Below are 17,348 nucleotides of genomic sequence, written 5' to 3'. Positions count from 1 at the left end.
AGTAGAGTTACCAGCTGCTCTCCTCTCCCTGTGCATAGACGCCAACCTCAGAATTATTGTCATAACACATCCCAGCATTTAATCATAAATGAGAACGTTTCTGTGATATCACGTGACAATTGATTTTACTATTTAGTGTGGGTGGGAGTTTCTTGCATCTAATTGTATCTTGATCTTCTCTTTTTGTTGTTGCTGTTGTTGAAGCTGTTTCAAGTAAGGGATTTTGTGTATTCATTGTAATTATTCTTCAATTGGTATTTATATCTCTTCTTATTTTTAAAAATATTTGTATTGATTTCTGATAGGATTTTGGAGGGAGAGAGAGCGATTGAAATATCAAGGATGAGAGAGTCATTGATCGCCTGTTTCCTCCACATCCCCTACTGGGGATGAAGCCGTTCACACAGGCTTGTGCCCTGACCGGGAGTCGAACACTGACCTCTTGGTTCATAGATTGATGCTTAACCCCTCAGCCACACTGGCTGGACTATATCTTTTCTTAAATAATAAAAAATTTCAACATTTAAGACACATCCACCTATACTCTCACCATTTTGTATCGTTATTGTCATATAGCTAACAGCTATAAATTTGATAAACTTTAGAGAACATTAATAATTACTTGGATGTAAACAATTATTTTATTTCCAGATTAATTGAGATATTTTTGATATAGAGTATATGCAGGTTTAAGGTGTGCAATGTACATATTTGATGCACCTACATAGTGAAGTGATTACCACAATAAGGTTCATCAACACTTTCCATCCTCTCATGTAATTACCATTGTTATGGTTATAACACGAATGATTTATAACCATAACAACTTTCAGGTATGTAATACAATCCTGCTAATTGTACTTGCCATGCTGTCCAGTACGTCCCCAGGAATTGTTCCTCTTGTAGCTGAAAGTTACCCTTGACCAACATCTCCCCATTTCCCCACCCTCCAGCCCCTGCATCACCATTCTCCTCTCTTTCTGTGAGTTCAGCGTCTTTAGACCCCACTGTGAGAACACACTGCAGGAAAACAATGACTATTTTGAAAAATACCCCTCACAGTTGTTCCTCTCATGCAGTTCTGGGTTTCCATCACAAGAATCACTCTCCTCTGTGCAAAAATGTATTAAAGACCTAAATATAATACCAACCACTATAAACTCTCAGAGGGAAACATAGGGGGAAATCCCAGCACATTGGGTTTTGCAATGATTTCCTGCATATTTACATCGAAAGCACAGACAAGGGAAGCAAACATAGACGAGTGGGACTGTACCATCTTCAAACCCTGAGCACAAAAGGACGCTGTCACCAGACTCCAGACTCCAGGAAGGGATAGAAAATGTATCTGGTAAGGAGTTAATATCCAGCATCTATTACAAACTCACACATGACAACATAAGAAACCCAAGTAACACAGTTGAAGAATGGGCTACAACCTTGAATAGCCATTTCTCCAAAGATAATGGACAAATGGCCAACCAAGTCATGAAGAGAGACGCAACATCAGCAATCCTACAGAACCATGAAAGAACTCCTTAGGCCTGTGGGAGTTTTGCTTGGTGCATCAGGGCATTAATATTCAAAACCCCACATCAGATTCCTACACGGACAAGGAAGGTATGGTGAAGGCATATAGTAGGCCCGCGGTACAGAAAGTGATGGGGGAAGTGTAGTGATAAGCAGCTCCGAAGGTCACACACTCCAAATTAGCATTGAAAATTTTATGTCATGTGAGTCTCACCTCCACAAAAGTTTAGTCATTAGTTTGTTTGTAAATAGCGCATGCATACACACACACACACACACACATACACACACATGTGCACACACACACACATACACATACAGAGTTCTGTCTCTGGGATGGATTCTGTGGCCCCCCTTGAATGTGAAATAGTTGCTTCCTTCCCCCATTTCTTTCGTGTGGGTTGCTTTAGGATGGGCCTTGTGCTCTGAGGTCAGTCAGCCTGGCCCCTTCTCTGTCCCTAAGGCCCATCTTATCTGGCACAGCTTATGTGGAAATTTCCTCTTCTGCATTTCTGTCTATACCTTGTGGCTGAGTCCCGCCAAATGGGGCGTCCGTTTCTGATGGGGCTTGTGCTGTCCCTCAGACACTCAGACCCTGGAGCCAGCACAGGTATGTCCCACGTCCCCAAGAAGAGCTCAGAGCCAAGGCCTTTACCACTCAGCTCTGCCCCTGGGTTCCACCCTCCACTGGACTTTGGTCTAAATTCCTGTCTCTTTTGCTCCCATTTGGTCTAAAACAATATTACAATTACCCTTTTCCAGAATGTTCAACAGTTTTAGCTGGAGGGCAGGTCCTCCATCCCCCCCACCCCCGAGTCCCCAGGACCAGCTCTGAGTGTGCTGGCCCCTGGGCGACCTCCCTCCCCACTTACACCTCCTCTGTAAGGGGGTCACTTTCTGGACAAGCCACTCAGCCTCCCAGGGGCTCAGTGCATTTACCCGCAGGGTCATGGGGGCAGTGGGGGGGTGGGGGGAGGGGAGACAGAAAGATTTCTCAGGCACCCCCCCAACTCCTGTGGAGGCCAAGTTCCCCTTCCAGCCTGGCCACAGTCTCTCCCCCAGGGCTTCCTGTTGGGGTGACCTAGGCCCCACCCCAGAGCTGGGCACTTCGCTCCCCGACACAGGGACCTGGACCCACTCTGCCCTGCCAGAGGCAGACATGGTGCCCCTGCTGCTGCTGCCCCTGCTGTGGGGGGGTGAGTGGCTGAGGGAGGGGGGGCAGGGCAGGTGGGGGAGGGGCTCGGGCTGCATCTGAGCTTCTGTGTCCCCCTCCCCCAGGGTCCTTGCAGCAGCCGCCAGGCTATGAGCTCCGAGTGCAGGAATCGGTGACGGTGCAGGAGGGTCTGTGTGTCCACGTGCCCTGCTCCTTCTCCTACCCGGGGAGTCCGTGGTCTTCCTCTAGTGAACTGTACACCTTCTGGTACCGGGACTGGGACAACACAGATTATGCTGCTCCTGTGGCCTCGAGCAACCGGAATAAAACAGTGAAGAGAGAGACCCGAGGCCGCTTCCTCCTCGCGGACCCCACAGCCAACAACTGTTCCCTGCAAATCAGAGACGCCAGGAGGAGCGACTCAGGACGCTATGTCTTCCGAGTGGAGAGAGGAGATTCTGTGAAATATAATTACAAAGAGAAGATGCTGGATTTGCAGGTGACAGGTACAGTAGGGGCCCTGGAGAAAAACCAGGGACAGGGGACCCCGTCTTAGAGCAGGAACAGGACACTGGACACTCCCTGTCCAGGCCGTGGGCCCTGGGTGGTGGGCAGAGACACAGGGCCTGGGTGAGCTCAGCCCGAGGCAGGGCCTCTCTCAGGGTCCCGCTCTGAGTCCCCACCCATGAAGCCCAGGCACCTGCCTTTCTCCCCTGCAGCCCTGACAGAGAAACCCCACATCCGTGTACGGGAGCCTCTGGAGTCCGGCCGCCCCACACAGCTGGCCTGCAGCCTGCCAGGGGCCTGCGAAGGGGGACGACCTCTCACCTTCTCCTGGGCGGGAGCCGCTGTGGACTCGCTGGACCCCCAGAACCTCCGCTCCTCGGTGCTCACCTTCACCCCGAGGCCCCGGGACCATGGCACCAGCCTCACCTGTCAGGTGAAACTCCAAGGATCTTGGGTGGCCACGCAGAGAACCATCCGGCTCAATGTCTCCTGTGAGTGTTGGAGGGGGGGCTGGGTCCCCCGGGGCAGAGGGAGGATCAGTCCTGGGTTTCCTTTCCCAGAGGATTTTGCTGAAGTAAAACCCCAGCCCTCCCGCTTAGGGGCCCCTGGGGCAAAGGGCCAATGCCCCCCTGGAGTCAGCACATTTTCCCTCCCCAGATGCTCCTCTGCTGACCATCAGGCTTTCCCAGGGAAACTGCACAGGTAGGAGCCATTCCCTCCTCTGTGGGGAAGGAGGGGGCGGGGCCTCTGCCAGCTCAGGGCCTGGAGGTGAGACCCTCCTCCCTGGCCCTGCAGCCCCTCGGGGTGGGTCTTCCTGTCCTCCTTCATCTCTGATCCGGTCATTGTCTCCGGGAGGCTGCCATGTTCCCGTTCCCCACTCTCCCGGGCATGCTCACCTCCCCAGGTCTCCCCTGGGGTCCCTGTCCCCTCCTGACCAGTCCTGATGCCGCCCACAGCTTTAGTCCAGCCACAGATCTGCATAAGTAGGCGCCTCTTTTTCTTTTTTTAAAAAATTATCACCAGAGGATATTTTTTCCATTAATTTTTAGAGAGAGTGGAAGGGAGAGAGGGAGAGAGAGAGAAACATTGATGTGTGTGTGTGAGACATTGATGAGAGAGAGAGAGACATTGATGTGTGTGTGTGTGTGAGAGAGAGAAACATTGTTGTGAGAGACACATCAATTGGTTGCCTCCTGTACACACCCCATCTGGGGATGGAACCTGCAACTCAGGTGTGTGCCCTTGACTGGGAATTGAACCTTCAACCCTTTGGTGCTCAGGCCAACGCTCTAACCACTGAGGGACACCGTCCAGGACTCAGTAGGCACCTCTTGCTGGTGCCTCTTGACCCTACTTATCCCCGGTGTGCTCTGACTCACTCTAGATCAGTGATTCCCAAAGTGGGCGCTACCGCCCCCCGGTGGGCACTGCATTGATGGGGGGGGGCGGTGATGGCCATACTTGCATTTGGGGGCGATGAGTAACTGTTATTAAAATTAAAAAAAATTTAATTTCCAGGGCCTGAGAAATATTTTTTCTGGAAAGGGGGCGGTAGGCCAAATAAGTTTGGGAACCACTGCTCTAGATGCTTCCCTTTCTCACAGTCGCACGCTGTAAGCAACTCTAGGAAACCTCACCCCTCACATCACTTCCCTCTTCTGCTTGCCCGGGGCCCGGAGCCCATCCAGCCTTGTCCTGGACCCGGGGCCCCTTGGCCTCAGCCTGCTCCTCAGCCTCCCGCCTCCAGTCTCATCTCTGTGGTCGCGAACCCACTCGGCCCAGCAGGATCTTTCTAATCTCCGCACTGACCCTCTGCCTCCCTGTGCACAGCTCGCTGCTGCTCTCTGGGCGCCCAGGGCACAGCCTGATGCCCTCAGCGAGGCCCTAGAGGCACCAGGCTCCCGAACTCCGCCTCCTCTCCACCATCATCAAGGGCTTGGTGCTCCTGGGCCTTCTGCCACCGGAATTGCCGGTGTCCGTGCATCTCCTCTCCCCTGCCGGGCTGCCTCCATTCCTGAAGCATCTCCACCTGAGGGGCCCGCCCACTCCTCCCCTGTCCACCCTCAGCTCAGCCCCTTCTTCCTGGGAGCCCGGCCTGACCAGCAGGGTCCCTGGCTCTTGAGCCACCTTCTGTGTTCCTCTCCCAGCCCTGAAGACCCTGAGCAACCACACATCCCTGCCTGTCCTGGAGGGCCAGTCCCTGCTCCTGGTCTGCGAGGCTGACAGCAACCCCCCTGCCACGCTGAGCTGGTCCCAGGAGGGGAGAGCCCTGAACCTGCCCCAGCCCTCAGCACCCGGAGTCCTGGAGCTGCCCCACGTGGGGGCTGGAGATGGAGGGGAGTTCACCTGCCGGGCTCAGCACCCGCTGGGCTCCCAGCACATCTCCTTCAGCCTCTCTGTGCAGAGTGAGTTTCACGACAGGTGTAGGGGTGGCCGCCTGGACAGGTGTTGGGCTGTGGGTGGACTGACACCTGGACAACACGTCACCTTTCTCCTGTCTTCCCCAGGCAGCCCGAACTCCTGCAGATGTGTGACTGAGGAGCAGCAGGGCTCCTGGCCCCTGGTCCTCACCCTGATCAGAGGGGCCCTCATGGGGGCTGGCTTCCTCCTCACCTACGTCCTCACCTGGCTCTACTACACCAGGTGAGCAGGCCTGTCTCTCCCGGGGAAGGTCAGGGATTGGCCCTGGGGTCCAGGTGGGGCTGAGGTGTCCGGCTCTGCCTGGAGTTAGAGCCAAAGTGGCCGAGTCTCTGAGCTGACACCTGTGTGGGCCCCGCAGGTGTGGAGGCCCCCGGAACAGGAGGCAGAGCTCCTGATGGATCCTCCCTTCCTCTCAAGATGGGACTGAGGTGTGGACACCAGGCGAGATGGACCGTCCTGGGACGTCAATGGCACCTTCTCCCTGGAAGCTCTTGACGCACCTGCCGCCAATGTGCCCCTGGGGTTTCAGTGTGTGGATGTGACTGAGTGACCACAGGGGAGTCAATGCCATGGAGAGAAGACTTTTACTCCTTTCACCTCCTGAGAGGAGGGGCCGCTGTGCCCAGGAAGCCCCGGATTTCCTCAGGAAGCAGATGCAGGTGCAGGGCAGCCTAGCGAAGGCCTTGATTGGGTTCCCATGGGAAACGCAAGGCAGGGCAGGGTGAGCAGTTCAGGACCAGCTGGTGTGTGTCAGTCTGAGGGATGGGCCTGTGGGCGTGGTCTCCATGTGTCTGGTCCCAGGTCCTGGGTGATTTGGGGCAGGTGGGGAGGCTGGGAATATGGGCTCAGGATGGGTTGGTTTGCATCTGAAATTCTTTGCTGTCTCTGAGAATGGGCCGGCCCTGGGAGGCCCTGTGTCTCCTTGGCTTTCAATCTGTTTAATGGCTCAAAACATCCTAATATACAGAAATAAACAATAATCCACACCCACTGACGGCCCCTTGTTTCTGCCTGTGCTTCTCCCATTTGACTTGTTCCCCTCCCCGCCTCTTTCTTTCTCTCTGTTGGTTCTGCCCACTCATCCCCCCACCCCATGCTCCTCTCTCTCCATTCTCAGGCCCAGAGAGGGACTGAAGTTGGCCCCTTATCCTCCGCTTGCCCTGAAGTTACCTGGTCACCATCTGAGCTTCTGGTCTCCCATCTGTAGGTGCTGATACGCAGTAGAGTTACCAGCTGCTCTCCTCTCCCTGTGCATAGACGCCAACCTCAGAATTATTGTCATAACACATCCCAGCATTTAATCATAAATGAGAACGTTTCTGTGATATCACATGACAATTGATCTTACTATTTAGTGTCGGTGGGAGTTTCTTGAGTCCAATTCCATCTGGATCTCCTCTTGTTGTTGTTGCTGGTGTTGAACCAGTTTCAAGTAACAGATTTTGTTTATTCCTTGTAATTTCTTCAATTGGTATTTATATCTCTTCTTATTTTCTAAAATATTTGTATTGATTTCTGAGAGGAATTTGGAGGGAGACAGAGCGATAGAAATATCAATAATGAGAGAGTCATTGATCGCCTGTTTTCTCCACGTCCCCTACTGGGGATGAAGCCGTTCACACAGGCTTGTGCCCTGACCGGGAGTTGAACCCTGACCTCTTGGTTCATAGATTGATGCTTAACCCCTCAGCCACACTGGCTGGACTATATCTTTTCTTAAATAATAAAAAATTTCAACATTTAAGACACATCCACCTATACTCTCACCATTTTGTATTGTTATTGCATATAGCTTACAGCTATAAATTTGATAAACTTTAGAGAACATTAATAATTACTAGGATGTAAATAATTATTTTATTTCTAGATTAACTGAGATATTTTTGATGTAGAATGCATGCAAGTTTAAGGTATGCAATGTGCATATTTGATGCACCTACATAGTGAAGTGATTACCACAATAAGGTTCATCAACATTTCCATCCTCTCATGTAATTACCATTGTTATGGTTATAACACTGATGATGTGTAACCATAACAACTTTCAGGTATGTAATACAATCCTGTTAATTGTACTTGCCATGCTGTCCAGTACATCCCCAGGAATTGTTCCTCTTGTAGCTGAAAGTTACCCTTGACCAACATCTCCCCATTTCCCCACCCCCAGCCCCAGCATCACCGTTCTCCCCTCTTTCTGTGAGTTCAGCGTCTTTAGACCCCACTGTGAGAACACACTGCAGGAAAACAATGACTATTTTGAAAAATACCCCTCACAATTGTTTCGCTCATGCAGTTCTGGGCTTCCATCACAGAATCATTCTCCTCTCTGCAAAAATGTAATAACGACCTAAATATAATACCAACCACTATAAACTCTTAGAGGGAAACATAGGGGGAAATCCCAGCACATTGGGTATTGCAATGATTTCCTGGTTATTTATATCGAAAGCACAGACAAGGAAAGCAAACAGAGACAAGTGGGACTGTACCAACTTCAAAACCTGAGCACAAAAGGACACTCTCACCAGACTCCAGACTCCAGGATGGGAAAGACACTGTATCTGTTAAGGAGTTAATATCCAGCATCTATTACAAACTCACACAAGACAACATATGAAACCATAAAAACACAATTGAAGAAAAGGCTAAAACATTCAATAGACCATTTCTCCAAAGATGATGTACAAATGGTCAACAAAGTCATGAAGAGAGACGCAACATCAGCAATCCTACAGAACCCTAAAAGAAGTCCTTAGGCCTGTGTTGATGTTGTTTGTGAACGGAGACACTGAGGCAAGCTTGGCGTGTAGGATGAAGTAGAGCAGAGGGCTACCGCTCGCTCAGGCGTGTAGCCAAGACCCTCTGATCCCTTCTGGCTTTTATTGGGGGGGGGAACACAGCAAAGAACAATGGAGTACAGCAAGTGACAATGATTAACAGGCATGCTTATGAGAACATAAATCCGTTGCCTCCCATACATGCTCTGAGCTGGTATGGAAACGAGGTATGTGCCCTGACCTGGAATTGAACCTGCAACCAATGTGCTGTAGGGAGGATGCTTCCACCAACAGAGCCATCCGGCCAGGGCTATCTATTTCCACCTGTAAAGTCCTCCCAAACACATGTACCATTTCCTCCCCTGAGGACGTGCATGTCATATATTTGTGATGTGCATCTCTGAATGTTCCAGGAACATCGTAAGTTTTGATGTGTCCATGACATCTATTATACCATCCTGTTTTTTGTTGGTCACTGTGCTATACGGATGCATTTGAGTTTTGCAATTTGATTTTGTCTCTAGAAACCTTGCTGACTCTCTTCTCAAGCACCTACATGTATCTGTATGTACGTGGATTTTCCTATATAGACACAATCCTTGATGGAGAAAGTCAGCTTGATTTTCTTTTGAATTTTCATAGCTTTTACTTATGGTGCTTCCCTTGCTGGATACGGACCTGGTGCTGCTACATTAGGTGTGGAGCTTGCTGAGCTCACCCCCTATCCCGCCAGGGGAGCCTCCTGCATCCCTAGCTGACTGTGATGTTATCCCGAAGGCCTTTGACATCCCCCCCGCGCTCACTGGTGCCTCCGTTGAGATTCCATCAGTCAAGGGCAGCGAGGCACACAGAAGCCCCACTATGTGCTCCAGCAGCGGGAATGGAATGTCAGGGTTTGTGATGCCTGGGTTGGGACACAGATGGAGCAGAAAGGGAACACTTCCCATCAGCCTGGGTGGGGCTCTGAACAGGGACCCAGCGATGAGGGGCCAGGAAGGTGGATTTTCATGAACTTTCGGGCGGAAGCGCTCCTGCTGTGCTGAGGTCCCTCCAAATCCGCGTCCGTTTCTGATTGGCCGTGTGCACTCTCGCTGTCCCTCAGACCCTCGAACCATCGAGCCAACACAGGTGCGTTCCATGTCCCCAAGAAGCCCTCAGAGCCAAGGCCTTTACCACTCAGCTCTGCCCCTGGGTTCCACCCTCCACTGGACTTGGGTCTAAATTCCTCTCTGTTTTACTCCCACTTGGTCTAAAAAATGATCCTTTTCCAGAATGTTCAACAGTTTCAGCTGGAGGGCAGGTCGCTCCCCCCCACACCCTGAGTCACCAGGACCAGCTCTGAGGGTGCTGGCCCCTGGGCGACCTCCCTCCCCACTTACACCTCCTCTGTAAGGTGGTCACTTTCAGATTCACATCTGGACACCCTCTCAACAACCAGGGACCTCAGTACATTTACCTTTAGGGTCAGGTGGGGACGGGGGAGGGGAGACAGAAATATTTCTCAGTCACCCCCCACCACATCCTGTGGAGGCCAAGTTCCCCTTCCATTCTGGCCCCAGTCTCACCCCCAGGGCTTCCTGTGGGGGTGACCTATGCCCCACCCCAGAGCTGGGCACTTACCTCCCTGACACAGGGACCGACCCGCTCTGCCCTGCCAGAGGCAGACATGGTGCCCCTGCTGCTGCTGCCTCTGCTGTGGGGGGGTGAGTGGTTGAGGGTGGGGACAGGGCAGGTGGGGGAGGGACGAGGGCAGCATCAGAGCCTAAATCCCCATCCCCCAGGGTCCCTGCAGCAGCAGCATCCAGGCTATGAGCTCGGAGTGCAGGAATCGGTGACAGTGCAGGAGGGTCTGTGTGTCCACGTGCCCTGCTCCTTCTCCTACCCGTGGAGTTCGTGGTATTCCTCTAGTGAACTCTACACCTACTGGTACCGGGACGGGGCCAACACAAACTATTCTGCTCCTGTGGTCTCGACCAAGTGGAATAAACCAGTGAGGAGAGAGACCCAAGGCCGCTTCCTCCTCGCGGACCCCACGACCAACAACTGTTCCCTGGACATCAGAAATGCCAGGGGGAGTGACAGAGGACGCTACTTCTTCCGAGTGGAGAGAGGGAATTCTGTGAAATATAATTATGTAATGAAGAAGCTGCATTTGATGGTGACAGGTACAGCAGGGGCCTGGGAGAGGACCCAGGGACATGGGACCCCGTCTTAGAGCAGGAACAGGACACTGGACACTCCCTGTCCAGGCCGTGGGCCCTGGGTGGTGGGAAGAGACACAGGGCCTGGGTGAGCTCAGCCCGAGGCAGGGCCTCTCTCAGGGTCCTGCTCTGAGTCCCCAACCCTGGAGCCCAGGCACCTGCCTTTCTCCCCCGCAGCCCTGACAGAGAAACCCCACATCCGGATTCAGGAGCCTCTGGAGTCCGGCCGCCCCTCACAGCTGGCCTGCAGCCTGCCAGGGGCCTGCAGAGGGGGACAACGTTTCACCTTCTCCTGGGCGGGAGCCGCTGTGGACTCGCTGGACCCCAAGAACCGCAGCTCCTCAGTGCTCACCTTCACCCCGAGGCCCCGGGACCATGGCACCAGCCTCACCTGTCAGGTGCAACGGGAAGGGTCCCAGTGGACCACACAGAGAACCATCCGGCTCAATGTCTCCTGTGAGTGTTGGAGGGGTGGCTGGGTCTGTGGGGGGCAGTGGGAGCGACGTGTGTGTGTGTGTGTGTGTGTGTGTGTGTGTGTGTGTGTGTGTGCAGGAGGCTGAGCTAACCTGAGAACACCCAGCATGGATCTGCGTGTAGGTGGGGAGTGTTCCCACTGCCCCTTCTTGGGGTTGGAGTTACTTACATCTGAAGGGGGGCCCTGTCTTTCTATCCCAGATGCCCCAGGGAACCTCACCATAGGCCTCTCCTTCAGAAACGACCCAGGTAGGAAAGAACCCCTCCTCTCTGGGTTGGGACCAGCCCTGGGCGCTGATGGGGCAGCAGGGGGGGGGGGGGAGCAGGAGTTTGAATGCGATGAGACATGGGAAGGGCAAGGATGAAAGGCATCACCCCAGTCCCTCAACTCTAGTAGGTGGGTACCTGCATCTGTGTTCCACACACCTCTCTCTCTCTCTCTCTCTCTCTCTCTCTCTCTCTCTCTCTCTCTCTCTCTCTCATAATCATTCTCCCCAAAGTCTTTAAGAATCTGCAAACCACATCCCTAACCATCCTGGAGGGAGAGGCCCTGAGGCTGCGCTGTGAGGCTGACAGCAACCCCCCTGCCGAGCTGAGCTGGTTCTGGGGGTCCCCAGGCCTGGATGCCACACCCCTCTCCCCCACCGCGATCCTGGAGCTGCCTCGCGTGGGGCCTGCACAGGAAGGAGAGTTCACCTGCCAAGCTCGGCACCCGCTGGGCTCCCACAGTGTCTCTCTCAGCCTCTCCGTGGTCTGTGAGTGGGGAGACCCCAGGGGACAGGACAGCAGGGTTCTGGGGAGATTAGAGGCACAGCTGACCCTTCTCCTCGCTCCCCACAGACCCCCCGCAGCTGCTGGGACCCTCCTGCTCCTGGGAGGACCATGGTCTGCACTGCAGCTGCTCCTCCAGGGCCCAGCCGGCCCCCTCCCTGCGCTGGCGGCTGGGGGCGGGGCTGATGGAGGGAAACCATGGCAACGTCTCCCACGCTGTCACCTCCAGCTCAGAGGGGCCCTGGACCAACAGCTCCCTGAGCCTCAATGAGGGGCTCAGTGAGGGACTCAGACTCAGCTGCGAGGCCCGGAACGTGCACGGGACCCAGAGCGCCTCTGTCCTGCTGCTGCCAGGTCAGGGCCTGCTGGGGGCAGAGGCCACGGAGGAAGGAGTGGGTCAGAGAGAGGGTGGGTCTGGGGGTGAGGGTCTGCCTGGGGACAGGGGTGATTGCTAGGACAGGGTCCTCCGTCTCTTGTTTTCCCCCCAAAATGTTTTATTGATTTCAGAGAGGAAGGGAGAGGGAGAGAGAGACAGAAACATCAATGACGAGAGAGAATCAGTGATCGGCTGCCTCCAGCACGCCCCCTACAAGGAGGAGATGGAGCCTGGAACCTGGGCATGTGCACTTGACCAGGAATGGAACCGGGATCTCCTGGTTCACAGGTGGATGCTCATCCACTGAGCTCAGTTGGGCTCTGGCTGAACAGAACCGACAGCGGGTTCTGGGAGGAGGGGGAAGAGGAGAGACCGAGGCCCGGGCGTGGGTGTCTCACCCCCCTCTCCTCTGCAGGGAAGGCCGTGCCCCAGGCGGGAGCGGTTCCTGCGGCTCTCGGAGGTGCTGGTGCCATGGCCCTGCTGTCCCTGTGCTTGTGTCTCATCTTCTTTTGCATGTGAGCCTCCGGGGCAGGGAGCTGGGTCCTAGGGGCTTGAAAGAGGTCACAGAATTTCACCAACACAAAGCTTATCCAGAGGCGAGGCTGGGGTGGGTGGGTGGTGGGTGGGGGGTAATAACTTTATTGAGGTAAAATTCCGATGTATTTAAAGTGTCTGATTCAATGGCTTTTACTTCAGTCACACAGCTTTGCACCCATCACCACGGTCAAGTTTGAAACCTTTTTATTAGTCTGAAAAAAAAAAAAAGAAAAGAGAGATAGAGAGAGAGAAACTCCACATCCCTGTATTGTCCTCATGCCTCCATCCTTCCCCAGCCCCAGACAACCAGTATGTCCTGTTTCTCTAGATTTGCCCATTCTGACATTTCATAGAAATGCCATGATATAATACATGTTCACTGTGACTGACTTCTTTCCTGTAGCCTGAGATTTTCAAGGTTCATGTGTCAGCTCTGCATTGCTTTTTATTTACAAATATATTCCATGGTATGGATGGGGCACATTTGATTTGTCCGTTCCTTCACTACGGACATTGGGTTGCTTGGACGTTTTGGCTGCCATGAATCACACTGATGATGGCTTGTGCACAAGTGTCTGCGTGTGAGAGGGGCCTCGGTGATGAACATTCAGTCTTGGCCAAACCCCCGGGCATCCAGGGGGACGGGACCCTCACCTGCATGTCAGGAGGGTCTCTGAGTCTGGCCTCAGGGCCTGGAAGCCGCCGTTGTCCATCAGGGAGTGGGCGCAGCTGCCCACCTGTGCCTGAGCCATTCTGGCTGCTGACTTCTTCCCTTAGAGTGAAAGCCCGCAGGAGGCAAGCAGCTGGGAGACCAAAGGTCATGAATGATGAAGAGCCTGTGATGGGCACAGTCACCTTGGTGAGTGACGGGGGTGTTTTCTCCTGCCGTGTGTGTGTGGGGGGGGCTGGGCATGTCCATTAAGGAGTCCACACTGAGCTCCTCTGTGGTCGGCTGGACAGGCAGCCGGGAGTTGACTTCCCCTTCATTTCCTGGAACCCATGGTCAACCTCCTGCCCCAGCCACACTGACCACTGAGCCCACCTCACCTCTCTGATAGGCACAGGCCACCAGAACCAGCTCCCCCAAACTATTACTTCCTTCCCATTGTGGGCATGTGACTTCACCTTCCTTTACCGCAGCTTCTCTATCTGTAAATGGGGATAATGAGAGCATCATGATTACTGGGTTTCTGAGGGAATGGAATATGATCAGTAGGCCCTTGATATGTCTAGTCAACATCTGCAATAGTCTCAAAAAATAAAAAAAATTATAAAAGAACAGCAGGCTTGAGCAGGAAGGAGGATGGTCTTCGAGATGAAATTCCACCATTCTCCTAAGCCGCAGCGCCTGAATAAGTCTTTCTTTTTGCACCAAAAGAACAAAACCCTCAAAAAAAAAACAAAAGAAAATTGAGAGCATTCCCAGGCAGAGCAGGAAGAAGACAGGCGATGGGGTTTGAGAGACGGGACAGGATGGGGTTTGAGCGAATAGTCGAGTCTATGGGAAGTGTCTGTGCAGTAAGAAGATGAAGGAAAAAACTGTCCCCTCAGCCCCACTTTTCTTTGGGACCATGTCTGCCTCATGCCTCTCGGACGCCCTTCTCTCCCCTTCACTCAGGGCTCCCAGAAAAACCTCCAGCCGGACGGGCCCCCGGACCAAGCGTCACCTGCTGAGAAGGGCCCTCTGTTGGGGGAGCAGCAGGAGCTCTACTACGCCAACCTCACCTTCGAGGGGCTGAAGCCACGGGAGCCTCGGGACCAGGAGGCCACCAGCACCCACGAGTACTCAGTGGTCAAGCGCAGAGGCCAATGAGGCCTGCTCAGAGCTGGGTGCTGGCCAGAGGCATCACAGCCCCTGAGGGTAGGGGGTGGGGGGAGAAGTCCGGGACTCATTGCTGAAGCCTGCGGAGACCTTGTGGCCTGATTAACATTAACGGCTGGATGAGCAGCCCCAGGCAGAGCAGGAAGAAGACAGGCGATGGGGTTTGAGAGACGGGATGGGCCGGCTCTCACGTCCACCTGCACCTGTGCTGCAGGTGAGCTGCTCCGTGACGCTGTCTCTCACCCTCCCGCGCCCTCCAGAACAGCACTTCCTGGCTCCTGGCACATTGTCTAAGGTCTGGGTTTTCTAATAAATCCCGTCTTCTCATCGTTCTCTGGGTGGCTGTCTCCTGGATCGCACCCTGTCTGAAGCGCAATGACAAATTACACAGACCACAATGTAGACCCTGGGTAGGATTCTCCTCCTCCAGGCATCGTTACTGTGGCCTGTAGCAGGTGGGTCACTACAATCCCATCAGGCATTGAGGGAATTCAAAACCCAGTTTCTGGTCCTATTGCGTCTCATCTATTTTCAGTCCTAACCACAAGATGGCGATGTTTACGGGGGCCTGTCCTTCTTGGCAAGACCTCGTTTCTGACTCCATGAGATTCTTCCTCTTCTTCTTCTTCCACATTTTTATTGATTTCAGAGAGGAAGGGAGAGGGAGATAGAGAGATAGAAACATCAAAGATGAGAGCGAATCATTGATTGGCTGCCTCCTGCACGCCCCCTACCGGGGACCGAGACCGCAACTCGGGCATGTGCCCTTGATGGGAATCAAACCCAGGACCCTTCAGTCTGCAATCCGACGCTCTATCCGCTGAGCCAAACCGCTGGGGCCCCATGAGATTCTTGAATGTTCTACTTAGCTTCTCCGTGACTGCTCAGAGTCAGCAGTCTATTTGAAGAAAAAAGTGGCTCCAAATACTTGCCTCATCGCTGTTGACTTCCTGCTTCTTCCCTCTTCACTGTGCACATTTCTTTGTTGACTCCAAACATTAAAAAAAATTTTAATCCAGCTTTCCTAGTTTTTGAGGTTTTTTTGTTTTTTGTTTTTTCTTCTTGGCCTGGCTTGCTCTGCTCTTAAGGACAACTGTTTCCATGCTTTGTTCCACTAGGGCCACAGGATCCTTTCCCCAATCTGAGTATTTAACCTTTATGCAGAATAAATTAAAACTTCAAATTTATTTGTGTGACCTACCAGCTCCACATACAGTATCTCAACCCAACTTGTGATACTTCATTTCTTCATTTGAGCTGAAGAAGTGGACTCGGCACAGTGCCAGGCACAGAAAAGGCTCACCGATTATGTTTTCCATTGTCCAGAGCTTTGTGACAGTACAAGGAAGGGTTTAAAAGCAAAATAATGGGGAGGAAGTAAGGGCAGGGCAGGAGTCTGACAGGTTTTCTGGAGGGGGTGAGAGTAGAGTCAGCCCTGAGGGCCAAGGGGCCCAGTGACCTCTCAGAAATGCAGTGTGTCTCTGAAGCCGTCTCCTCTTCCCTAGGATGAGGGAGGTTCCAGGGGGAGACTGAGGAGGAGTTTGGCTGCACCTCTGTCCTGTAGGACAGAACGTCACCAGCCTCACGCTCTGGCCTTACTTTCACATGAGTCATGGCAAGGATCGGCCTCCAGGGGGCGATCCATAGACGTGCGGAGCTCCTCACAAGAGGGGTGGCGCTGTCCGTGGTTCTGGAGCACAGCTGGGCTCAACTCTGCCAAGGACCCCAACTCACAAGACCAAGGTCCCCAGCCTTAGGCCAGCAGGGCACCTAAGTCCGAGGGGCTTTGGAAAGGCTGGGTTCCTCTTGGGAAGGAAAAGTCAGGAGAAGCGGTTGGAGTTGGCTGGGCTCATCTCTGAGCTTTTCCTCTCACCCCTCTGGTTGTCTTATTCTTTTGAACTTGTGCCAGCAAAATGCTGAGATTCCACTTAGCATTAGCCACCGAAATGTCCCCAAAAGAGGAAGTTCCCCGTGAATTGCTACACGTTTTAGGGGATCTACCAAGCTTGTCAGGCCGCCACTAGGAACTAAAATCTCAGGGTGACGGACAGAGAGGGTAGTTTTGGGGGAAGGTTAGGACAGTTAAGGAGAAGCAGGGGCCTGGGGAGGAAGCCGGGCATGAAGAGGAAGAATGGGCCCTGGCTGGTTTGGCTCAGTGGATAGAGCATCGTCCTGCGGACTGAAGGGTCCCAGGTCCGATTCCAGTCAAGGGCATGTGCCCGGGGTGCAGGCTCAGTTCCCGGTGGGGGGTGTACAGGAGGCAGCCAATCGATGATTCTCTCTCATCATTGATGTTTCTATCTCTCTCTCCCTCTCCCTTCCTCTCTGAAATCAATAAAAATATATTTTTTAAAAAAGAGGAAGAATGGGCAGACACTGGCAATAACAAGAAGAAATATTGATCATGTGCATTTATTGCCCAGAGGCTGGAAAGACTGTTGGTTGTTTGCATGTTTTATCACGGGCACCAGCAACATAGGAATTCACCTTCCACAATAAACTCTGTCTGTGGGGAGGCGAAGCTTTTGAAACATTCATAAACACATTTGAGCATTTGCCTTGGCTGTGCGCGGTGCTAGGAGCAGGAGATTAAAAATGAACTGAGCAGCCCTGGTCCGGCTAAGTTGGTTGGAACATCATCCCCTGTACCAAAGGCTGTGGGTTTGATCCCCAATTAGTGAACATACCTAGGTTTGGGTTTGATAACCCAGTTGGGTCATGTATGGGGACGTATCCAATTGATGTTTCTCTCTCAGATCAATGTTTCTTTCTCTCTCTC

The 17,348-nt window shown here is 53.0% G+C and overlaps 2 protein-coding genes across 2 annotated transcripts; both read left to right on the top strand.

Annotated features, from left to right (window-relative positions):
• Positions 1 to 2,606: 2,606 nt before the first annotated feature.
• LOC106695707 (sialic acid-binding Ig-like lectin 14) lies at positions 2,607 to 6,617 on the top strand. The gene is made up of 7 exons (XM_014450448.2): positions 2,607 to 2,726; positions 2,809 to 3,189; positions 3,403 to 3,681; positions 3,848 to 3,892; positions 5,338 to 5,595; positions 5,698 to 5,833; positions 5,970 to 6,617. The coding sequence occupies exons 1-7, from the start codon at positions 2,690 to 2,692 to the stop codon at positions 6,004 to 6,006; spliced, it is 1,173 nt and encodes a 390-aa protein (XP_014305934.1). The 5' UTR covers positions 2,607 to 2,689; the 3' UTR covers positions 6,007 to 6,617.
• A 3,437-nt stretch (positions 6,618 to 10,054) lies between these two features.
• On the top strand, positions 10,055 to 14,560 carry LOC102419193 (sialic acid-binding Ig-like lectin 5). Its single transcript, XM_014450449.2, has 9 exons — positions 10,055 to 10,091; positions 10,170 to 10,553; positions 10,767 to 11,045; positions 11,265 to 11,312; positions 11,564 to 11,818; positions 11,904 to 12,188; positions 12,626 to 12,725; positions 13,525 to 13,606; positions 14,366 to 14,560. Exons 1-9 carry the CDS (start codon positions 10,055 to 10,057, stop codon positions 14,558 to 14,560), a joined length of 1,665 nt encoding a protein of 554 aa, XP_014305935.1.
• The last annotated feature ends 2,788 nt before the right edge of the window (positions 14,561 to 17,348 follow it).

This window comes from Myotis lucifugus, unplaced genomic scaffold (assembly GCF_000147115.1).
Source record: "Myotis lucifugus unplaced genomic scaffold, Myoluc2.0 scaffold_2310, whole genome shotgun sequence".
Taxonomy (NCBI): domain Eukaryota; kingdom Metazoa; phylum Chordata; class Mammalia; order Chiroptera; family Vespertilionidae; genus Myotis; species Myotis lucifugus.
Note: the sequence above shows the minus strand (reverse complement) of the source record. Positions and strands in the feature narration are given on the sequence as shown.

Excerpts from the sequence above, each read along its gene's own strand:
- LOC106695707 (XM_014450448.2), top strand. The coding sequence starts at position 2,690 with ATGGTGCCCCTGCTGCTGCTGCCCCTGCTGTGGGGGG. Across the intron at positions 3,682-3,847 it reads CATCCGGCTCAATGTCTCCT|ATGCTCCTCTGCTGACCATC; the intron begins GTGAGTGTTGGA and ends TTCCCTCCCCAG. Across the intron at positions 5,834-5,969 it reads ACCTGGCTCTACTACACCAG|GTGTGGAGGCCCCCGGAACA; the intron begins GTGAGCAGGCCT and ends TGGGCCCCGCAG.
- LOC102419193 (XM_014450449.2), top strand. The coding sequence starts at position 10,055 with ATGGTGCCCCTGCTGCTGCTGCCTCTGCTGTGGGGGG. Across the intron at positions 11,819-11,903 it reads TCTCAGCCTCTCCGTGGTCT|ACCCCCCGCAGCTGCTGGGA; the intron begins GTGAGTGGGGAG and ends CGCTCCCCACAG. Across the intron at positions 12,726-13,524 it reads TGTCTCATCTTCTTTTGCAT|AGTGAAAGCCCGCAGGAGGC; the intron begins GTGAGCCTCCGG and ends TTCTTCCCTTAG.